The following is a 10,199-nucleotide window of genomic DNA, read 5'->3' as shown; positions in this document are numbered from 1 at the left end:
GGTGGAAGCAATGGTGAATGGGCGCAGCAGCTTAGGGAAGAATGCGGATGAGAGTGAATGCGGGGCAATCTGTTAGTCGGTCAGTGCAGTGGTTCTGCTGTTTTTGTTTCCTTCATCTCCACATGTTATGTTACTGTTTTGTGTTTTTATGTCCGTTTGTGGTCATACATACTGGTGTTCGGTATGGGTGGGAGTGAAATTGCTTGAAGGACCGTCCAAGGCAGCGAATCGTATGGAAAGTTGAGGAAAACGTGTTTGGTTTGGCGTTTTTATGGTTTTGTGATGTCGATAAAGAAGGAATGTTGAAGAGATATTTCGTAAGGGGAAACGTGGTGGCCATTGTTGAGGTGTGCGTGATGTCACGTGCCGTGTCGTAACTTGGTTGTGGTTGGGATTGCTGTGGAGAGCCTGTGGTGGCTAAAGCAAGGACAAGGCTGGGTCCGTACTGGAGGAGGAATTGCGTTAAAGAGTCTGCTCGCAGATCAGGGCGTGAAGGCCCTCCTACGGCCAGAGAAAGGAGGCAATCTCGTTGGTAGACGCGGCTCCACAAGGGTTGCTTGCGTGGAACGTTTGATGATGGCTCTCGTGGAGCTCTTAACGGCTCCGTTTTCATGTCATGTGTGTGATGTTCTTTAGGTCAGGGTGCCTTGCTTTGCAGGAAGTAGTCTGCGGACCGGATGTCGTCCGCGTCAGCTGCTGTTGTTGAATGTACTCCTGCGCTGCTGTGTGTAGTGCGGTCTAGCGATCCTTGGAATCTTTCTTTTAAGCCGTGGTAGCAGTCGGCCGTGAGGGCGACTCCATGCGCCTTTCGTTTCAGGTGGGTTAGGTGTTAGGCGTCGGCATGCGCACGGCAGGCATGACAGGGCCGCTGGGCGAAGAGCGGCTGGGCATGGCTGTGGCTGGAGATCAGGCGCGGGATATTGGCGAATGGCTGCGCAGTTGGTTCACGGAGGTCTGTGTGATGCATCTACCTGGTTCACCTAGCCGCCTACTCATCTATCGCGCTGCATGCGACCGCATTGTATTCCATTGGGTGTTGTATTGCTTGGACTGTGACATCTTTTTACAGAGTCTTCCTCGCGGCGACTGGGCTGAGAAGCGATTAGTTTTATATACATGGCACTCACACACGCATATGTACGATGACAGGCAGTATGACTATGAGCTAAATGCATCGTCTCACGGCGCTCCAGTACAAGGACAACTCCCCGTCCGCAGGTAAGACTCCTCGACAAGATATGACAGGTGACGGAATGCGCGGATGAAGCTCCCCATTGCCATCGGCTGCATGAACGAGCGAGAAGATGCTACTGTCGACGCGGAATTGAGTACGACACCTGGAGCTGCCGTACTCCACATTGCACCTTATTTCGTGGACTTTGATGCGGGAGGAGTCTTACCTGCGGACGGGGAGGGCTTCGAGACGCGAACCTCGCAAGACACGCATTTGGGCGTTTGAGGCGTCTGCAGCTGTTGGACGTGACGGAGTGGTGGCGGAATCGGGGACTCCACTGCTGGTGTCTAGTCATACTACTGCTTTGCGACTTACCCACCATTTACCCCTTACACATATATTCGCCTTGTAATGTGAGCTATAGCAATACTTGGCACACATACGTTGTAGGTTCTGAATGGTAAGAGGCACGACACTCGCCAACAATAAAGCGTAGCGCACCCACCGCGCAAGATTTTCTCTCCATGTCCAGCTTCATCCATTCGCGGCCGGACCGGCTACCTTCCTCGTCCAGTCCAGTTGCCTTATGTTCTGGGTGGCCGTTGGGCAGTCCTTTGTGTGTCTTTACTCTTTACTTTTGGATGGCTGTTGGAGGTGCGGGCCAGGGAGGCGGCCTGGGTGGTGGTGTGGTAGTGGTAGTGACTGTGCCCGCTATATGTTATACATAAAATACCCAAAGGGAGAGGAGAGGATGTTCGGCCAACACAGCCCGCAACACCTTTCTTTGGCGCCGCGTCTCCCGGCGTTTGTGGCGCGGGTGCTGCCTGCGCTTCATCCCGTGGGCTGTGAATTTTAATTTGGGGTTGGTGTGCGAAATAGCCCAGAAGCCTTCCATTCTGTAACAACGACGATTCGGGGTTAGCGTCGGTGATCATCATAGCAATCTGGTGGTGGTAGTAGTCGACATGATGGTTATGGCATTGGTGCTGGCTACATAACACATTTAGATTTTTTGTTGGTGTTTAGCTTTCTTTAGCACGCAATTTTCTCAGCTCCAACAGCCGCGATGGTGCGAATAGATTTATGGTGTTTGAAATGGTGGTTACGTTTTTGGCACTCCTCAGCCTTCCCGTACGGACGGATATACCTGCGTGATCCGCTTTGTCGGGCTTCGAGTTCCTGAAAGGGCTAGATTGCTGTGACGTTAGCACTCGCCCTGGCTGTCTGCTGCCTATATCCATATTCTGTCTGCGTGCTTTGCCTTGCTACCTCTCACTCCCTGGGCATCTGTGCATCGCGATTTCTTGCACTGGGGGTGCGTCGGTTAGACGGTGTACACGTGAACGGATCCTGGGCCACCTAATTTGGGGCATTCTGTGCTGGCACAAGGGGATTTGCAACCAAGAGGGAAGAGATTACGGCGCTAGATGGACTAGGCTTTATTGTGGTGCGGAAATTGACTTATCCGTCGGTGTTTTTTTCATAAGCGCTAGATGCCAGGATTTGCGTTCTGAACGCAAGCAAGGTGTGATGAATGCTTAACTCCCTGTTTCCGCGGAGGAGGGATTCTGTGCCGCCGCAACGCTCCTGGTTTGCGTTGCGTACTGACCCTATTCTACAGCCGTTTGTGCCGGTGTGCCTTAGGCGCATTGGTTACATGCAGAGTTGTGTAATTGCGTGGACGGACCTCAATACGCCTCAAGGCAGCATACACGAATTCGAACGTGCCACATCCAGTTGCGTGTATAAGGCATAAGTGTGTTAGGATGGAATCTATCCATGCTGACATTCAAAACCCCCGCATCACAACGGACGAGAGGATCATCAGCCCATAAACCCCCACGTCACCCCCACGTTGTGTGGGCTGAACTTTCACTGCCTCTTGCGGCTCACGGTACCACAGACAGGAGTTCCCCGGCGCTGCGATGAATGCAAACATTGCTTGGTGCTCTTGCCGGTTCGCCGGGACCTGTCTGGTCCGACCTTCATGCCCCTCTGCAGCGCAGCAACACGACTTCATACCGCTGGGTGCGCTGTTCCTTGCAGCCTCTGTAGCCAGGCAAGCACCTGGCGCTTGTGCGGTTGGAAACCGTTGGCTGCCTTCCGCTCCCTCCTGCCCACCACATTCACCTCCAGACCAAAGGTCCTGTGCCCAGACCCAGGAAATGCGCTGGCCGTGGAACAGCGCCGCGAGGTGTCAGCAGGCAGCCACACGCCGCATGCGATGTGGGTCAGTGGAAGAGGAAAAAGGTGTGGCGGCTTTGAGGAGCCCCTTTGGGGATTGGAAGGGCTTGGAGGCGGCAGGCCTGCGGTAAGAAAGGAAACCCGAGTCGCACAGCGCAGGCCGAACACACCTGGCTAGCCCTGCTGCTACCCCTGCTCCTGCTCGAGCTGCAGATAGGGCCTCTGTGCCCAGCTGTCCTGCACATTCCTGTCGCACGCCTAGCATATCTACCCCTAAAGCTCCAGGTTGGCTTGCTCGCTGCAGCTCCGGAACCCCTCCACTCTTTCAACCGGCGAACATTCTTGCCCCAACAGAGTGTGTATGTCGGTATGTCTGGTCGTGACCATTCTTCGCACTGCCTGGAGCAACCGCCCTCTACCCGTCGCTGCTCTTCACTCGCTTCAGGCCGGGCTCTACTGCATCTTCCCCTGCCCCGGGCTCCACTGCGGAGGGCTGCGCGCCAACAGCCCCCCCCGCCGTTGCTTCCGCTGTCGCGGCCGCCGCCGCCGCCGCCGTCTCCACCGCTGCCTGCTCGCCGTTTCCCCGCGCCTTGCAGCGACGCGCCACAAGCTCCGCGGCCCAGGCTTTCCTGCCGGGATGGATGAGGGCGAGAAGACGACGGCAGCAAAATTTACTCCGCAACGTTTCCCCCCTTTCTGTCGTCATCCTGCTTCTGGCATTATATCGCGTAAAGATCAGCAGCCATGGGAGTAAGAGGGAGAGAAAGAGCGCACAACATTTATGTCCTCCTTGGTCGGTTTAGCCGCCTCCTTCTTGAAAATCAATTAAGCCACCAAAAACAACCAAATAAGACAATCATCTCACCACCCAACGCCCCAAAACCCCATCCCTCACCCTGTCGCGGTTTTGAAGCGCCCCGAGGTGCTCGCGAAGAACTCTTCCAACAGCATACCCGGCTGGGCCTGTACGCATGTATGTATGTATGTATGTGCGTGTGAAGGTGAGTGGTGAAATCGGGGTGGATGGTAAGCTTGATTTGAAAAGGCTCACATAAGGATTCCAGGATGTTTGAAGGTGCGGGGGGAGGGGGAGAAACAGACGAACCACAGACGAGTGAAGCAGAAGTCAGAGATAGACGGATACTCCGCAGGAATAGACATACATACATACATATTGCATCAGGAATTGTCAAGGAGTTACCGACACCAGTAATGACAGTAGGTTAGTTGTCATCGCAGCGACGTGATGGCCAGGTGGCTGGGTGATTACGGAGCGAGTGTCTAGGGGGCTGCCGAGCTGCCCTATGGAGAAGATGTGAAGTAGCGAAATGAGTAAAAACCCTACATAATACCCAGGGGGGGTTACATATGGCAAGCTTGCATGCGCGCACACACACACACGCACACACACACATATACACACATACATACATACACACGACCTACAATGCATCCCCACTCACTCACCCGCCCGCCCGCACCTGCTCATATTGGAATGCCGTAATGATCATCTCCAGCTTGTCAAAGTCCTTCACCAGCAGGGCTTCAGGACTACTGGCTGCTTCGTACTCCAGCCACAGGGACTCGACCTCGAGGGCTGCCGTACACTCCGTACGCATGCAGGGTTTCGTACGCCGTACGGGACAATGGAAGTGAACAGGGCCGCGCCGCACACATGACGCAGACTGACAGCATATACGCATTCGACAGCGTGGGGGGGACTTAGGCGGCGCTGCAGCTGGCACATCCATTGTGTGTGCACATCATATTCGTAACTAACTAACTAACGCCTCAACTCTAACGCTGTACCCTCCCGGGGAGAGCTGCATGTGGCGGCATGTGGGTGGTAGTGGGTACCAACCACATCATTACACATCATCGGCACCGGCGCGCGGGTTCGCGGCTCCACATACACGACCCTCTCATGCAGCCATCCACTACCCCTACCCCTGCCCCTACTCCCCCCTCCCTACCTGCCGCCGTGTCTACACCTAGCATCTCCTTGATCTGGCCCACTGCCGCCAGCTCCCTCAGGTGCTTCTCCTGGTCACTGACCCCGCAGTGCGGCGTGATGTCGCCCACCAGCGACTCGGCCACGTCGTGAACCAAAGCCATCTTGATGCACCTTTGTTCGTGTTCGTGTTCGTGTGAGGTGCGGGGAAAAAGACGAACCGCACGCGGTGCGGGGGGGGGGAGGGTTATGTTGGGTGTGAGGTGAGGCACCATTTTCTAAGCCGTGTATGAGGCGCACGACATGAGGTGCGGGGGGTGGGGTAGGTAGGTTAGGTAAGTAGGGGAGTGACGGGTGGCGGACAGTCATGTCACGAACGCGATTCCGATCCGGAACCCGAACGCGAATGTCCCTTGGGAGCCCTTGGTAGTATTTCGGGGGAGAGGAGAGAGAGTAGCGAGCGGGGCGGGGAAGACAGCGAGGGGGAGAGGGCTAATGCCGCCAAGTAGTCACCGGGAGGGGGGGGAGTCACGGGGAGAAAGAAAAGGAGGGGGTGGCTAATTGAGTGAGTGAATATATGCGTGGTGTAACATCACATGGGGTTCATCATCAAGTGGTTGTCGACTGTCGAGTCCAGTGGCCATACCCACCGATACCCGAGGTTGGGGCGGGGCGGGGTGGGGTAGTGGGGGTGGGGGCGGGAGGAAGGAAACGCCGCGAGGACTCAGATGGGCGGATGGGTGGCGGGCAGGTGGATGGGTGGGGGAATGAGGCTCAGACAAGAACACTCCAAGAGGTGTGTGCGCCTGCGTGGTGCCGCAGCAGGAAGGGGGCCTGGGAGGATTGCCCCCGATCTAAGTTCCCGCCCGGAAAGGCAGGTGGGGAATCCCCCGAAACACCCACACGCACACAAAGCCCTAGTGTGGCACGACCCGCCAGAATGCACGGGTGTTCCTACCTGTTCACGTCCACTCCGCTGTCCGTGGCGATGAGGGCCATCATAGACATGCGGTACATGTGGTCTGCATGGGGAGAACGAAGGAGAGGAGAGGACAGGAAAGGAGGAGAGGAGGGGAGGAGAGGAGGGGAGGAGAGGAGGGGAGGGGAGGAAGGGTGCGGGCATCAAATAATTGGGTGCTGCTTGTGTGGGTGGTGGAGCTAGTATGCTCTTCGGAAGAACCCACCGGCAATGCTCTCCGGTCCGTTCACGTTCTTTCGCACCCATCCCGTCCGCTTCGTCAGCTACGGCAGGGAAAGACGTAGAGGCCACTGTTAAGAAGGCAGGTATGAGAACCTTGAGCGTCGATGTCCGCACGCTGCACCTTGAGCTGCTGGAGGAGCATGAGAAAGTCGATGGCTCCCGCGGGAGTCGGCTGAGACCCGTTGGACGTAGATGACGACATGCTTCGACCGATAAAGGAATTTCTTGGCAACGGTTTAATGTGTTTATACGTACAGTAGGAGTGAACGCATAAAACAGTATGCGGGCGACCTTTGCAAGATGAGGGCCAGGAAACCCTTGAGGCCAAACGTTGACTATAAAGCCTAACAGTATAAAGCATAATTGTCTACAGCAGTCCTCCCGCAGACCGCTCTTCTACTCGACTTTGCAGCTGTAACGGCGCTAAGGCAGCCCTTGGCCAACGGTCATCCGTACCAGCGGCACGTTAAGAATTTTCATGAACTTCCAATACCAAATGGTATTTAAGATTACCAAACCTATCGTTGGATCAAGATTCTTGTGCCTCGCTGCGCTAGTCGTCGAGCTTTGTTACAGCAGCTGCCAAAATATTACCGTTAGTACGGTACGTTGGATTTCGATTTCGTGGTGAACAGAGATCGGCAAATCGGTTTCTATGCTGCTCGCTCCGTACACATTGCAGTCCAAGCGTTGTAGCGTTGTATAAGGGGTTGGAAGGTCACACCATACACCTCTGTTCGTCGCCATGCCAGCCCGTGCTTGCGTGCGCTGCACATGGCACGGCGGGGTTCACCCAGCAGTGGAAACAACCATGCTAGCACCGCATCAGCAAGTCACGGCAAGTTCTTCTGGTCTTGCGCCATGAAGTTAGTGTCGCTCCCCGAGTCCCCCAGTCCACCCGGTGAGCTTCACCAAGCCGGCACTGCTGGTAGGCAGAAAGCTGGCAGAAAGCTGTGCAGAGTCGAACTAAATTTGGGGCACATAGCTGATGTGAGAGAAGGGATAAACGGATCCCAAGTGAAGCGCGGACCAGTCAAACACTGAAGCTGCGCGAATTCGGAAGTGCAAAGTGTGCGAGTCGAAGGGATGAGTGCAGAAATTCGTCCTTGTGTTACAAGATTGACGAGGCTCGGCAATTAGAGCAGCAAAGACAGCAGCATCCTGATGCATGAGTTGCACTAATGACAAAGTCTGCATAAGCCAAGCAAACTTGCCACTTGCCGAGGCGCTGCTCACACACACACAAACGAAAGTCCTCCCTACCCGCGATATGACCCAATGTGCAAGTCATGAACCTATCCGACAAATAAGCGGGTATCGTTCAAATGGCCAACAGCCATGTGAAACACAAAACCCAAATACATGGCAAAAGCGAACAGTTGGCAAGCCTGCCATAATGAAGCATCCTCTTGTGCCACTGACAAACACAGCTTGGCTATTGGCGCGGGCTCCACAATGCGGACTGGAGCCCCTGCATATGTACAGATGAAACGGTTAAACATGCCAACTCCAACGACTAACGGATGCATTTGAGCGCGAACGGCAGTTTACCCCCCAAGCTTGCGGCCCAGACTTACCGTGCACAATACTGTGCTAAGGCGCCTCACGTACGTCGCAGCCTCGTTAGACCTGAGGCCGCGCACTCGTGCAACTTTCAAACAGAAAGCCTGCGGAAGTGGAGACCCTGCATATGTACAGACGAAACGGTTAAATATGCCAATTCCAACGACTAACGGATGCATTTGAGCGCGAACGGCAGTTTACCCCCCAAGCGTGCGGCCCAGACTTACCGTGCACGATACCGTGCTAAGGCGCCTCACGCACGTCGCAGCCTAGTTAGACCTGAGGCCGCAGCTTGGCTATTGGCGCGGGCTCCACAATGCGGACTGGAGCCCCTGCATATGTACAGATGAAACGGTTAAACATGCCAACTCCAACGACTAACGGATGCATTTGAGCGCGAACGGCAGTTTACCCCCCAAGCTTGCGGCCCAGACTTACCGTGCACGATACCGTGCTAAGGCGGCTCACGTACTCCGCAGCCTAGTTAGACCTGAGGCCGCGGACTCGTGCAACTTTCAAACAGAAAGCCTGCGGAAGTGGAGACCCTGCATATGTACAGACGAAACGGTTAAATATTCCAATTCCAACGACTAACGGATGCATTTGAGCGCGAACGGCAGTTTACCCCCCAAGCGTGCGGCCCAGACTTACCGTGCACGATACCGTGCTAAGGCGCCTCACGCACGTCGCAGCCTCGTTAGACCTGAGGCCGCGCACTCGTGCAACTTTCAAACAGAAAGCCTGCGGAAGTGGAGACCCTGCATAAGAACAGATAAAACGGTTAAATATTCCAATTCCAACGACTAACGGATGCATTTGAGCGCGAACAGCAGTTCAACCCCCAAGCTTGCGGCCCAGACTTACCGTGCACGATACCGTGCTAAGGCGCCTCATGTACGTCGCAGCCTCGTGCAAAGCTTCACGCAACCGCTAAAATAAAATCGGTCCATTCCAAACCCCGAATCGCATCAGGTCACACCCCAAATAGCATCGGTCCATGCAAACCCACCGAACCACATTGCGCCGGGTAACCCCTCAAATCGCATCGTTCCATGCAAACCCCCCGAACTGCATTATGCCAGGTAACCCCCCAAATAGCATCGGTCCATGCAAACCCACCGAACCACATTGCGCCAGGTAACCCCCCAGATAGCATCGTTCCATGCAAACCCACCGAACCACATTGCGCCAGTTAACCCCCCAGATAGCATCGGTCCATGCAAACCCCGAACCGCATTACGCCAGTTAACCCCCCAGATAGCATCGGTCCATGCAAACCCCCCGAACTGCATTATGCCAGTTCACCCCCAAATAGCATCGTTCCATGCAAACCCACCGAACCACATTGCGCCGGGTAACCCCCCAAATAGCATCGTTCCATGCAAACCCACCGAACCACATTACGCCAGTTAACCCCCCAGATAGCATCGGTCCATGCAAACCCACCGAACCACATTGCGCCAGTTAACCCCTCAGATAGCATCGTTCCATGCAAACCCCCCGAACTGCATTATGCCAGTTAACCCCCCAGATAGCATCGGTCCATGCAAACCCACCGAACCACATTGCGCCAGTTAACCCCCCAGATAGCATCGGTCCATGCAAACCCCGAACCACATTGCGCCAGTTAACCCCCCAAATCGCATCGGTCCATGCAAACCCCCCGAACTGCATTATGTCAGGTCACACCCCAAATAGCATCGGTCCATGCAAACCCACCGAACCACATTGCGCCGGGTAACCCCCCAGATAGCATCGTTCCATGCAAACCCCCCGAACTGCATTATGTCAGGTCACCCCCCAAATAGCATCGGTCCATGCAAACCCACCGAACCACATTACGCCGGGTAACACCCTCAAATAGCATCGTTCCATGCAAACCCACCGAACCACATTGCGCCAGGTAACCCCCCAAATCGCATCGTTCCATGCAAACCCCCCGAACCACATTATGCCAGGTAACCCCCCAAATAGCATCGGTCCATGCAAACCCACCGAACCACATTGCGCCAGGTAACCCCCCAAATCGCATCGGTCCATGCAAACCCCCCGAACTGCATTGCGCCAGGTAACCCCCCAAATAGCATCGGTCCATGCAAACCCCCCGAACCACATTGCGCCAGGCA

At 55.2% G+C, this 10,199-nt stretch overlaps 1 protein-coding gene across 1 annotated transcript; it reads right to left on the bottom strand.

Moving 5' to 3' along the window:
- Positions 1–3,773: 3,773 nt before the first annotated feature.
- On the bottom strand, positions 3,774–6,712 carry VOLCADRAFT_54922 (uncharacterized protein; the record flags this gene model as incomplete). The annotated part of the gene is made up of 7 exons (XM_002945910.1): positions 3,774–3,987; positions 4,254–4,321; positions 4,840–4,955; positions 5,332–5,483; positions 6,268–6,331; positions 6,494–6,551; positions 6,632–6,712. The coding sequence occupies 7 exons, from the start codon at positions 6,710–6,712 to the stop codon at positions 3,774–3,776; spliced, it is 753 nt and encodes a 250-aa protein (XP_002945956.1).
- Between the last annotated feature and the right edge of the window lie 3,487 nt (positions 6,713–10,199).

This window comes from Volvox carteri (assembly GCF_000143455.1).
Source record: "Volvox carteri f. nagariensis unplaced genomic scaffold VOLCAscaffold_1, whole genome shotgun sequence".
NCBI classification, from domain to species: domain Eukaryota; kingdom Viridiplantae; phylum Chlorophyta; class Chlorophyceae; order Chlamydomonadales; family Volvocaceae; genus Volvox; species Volvox carteri.
This window is presented reverse-complemented; position numbering and strand designations above follow the sequence as displayed.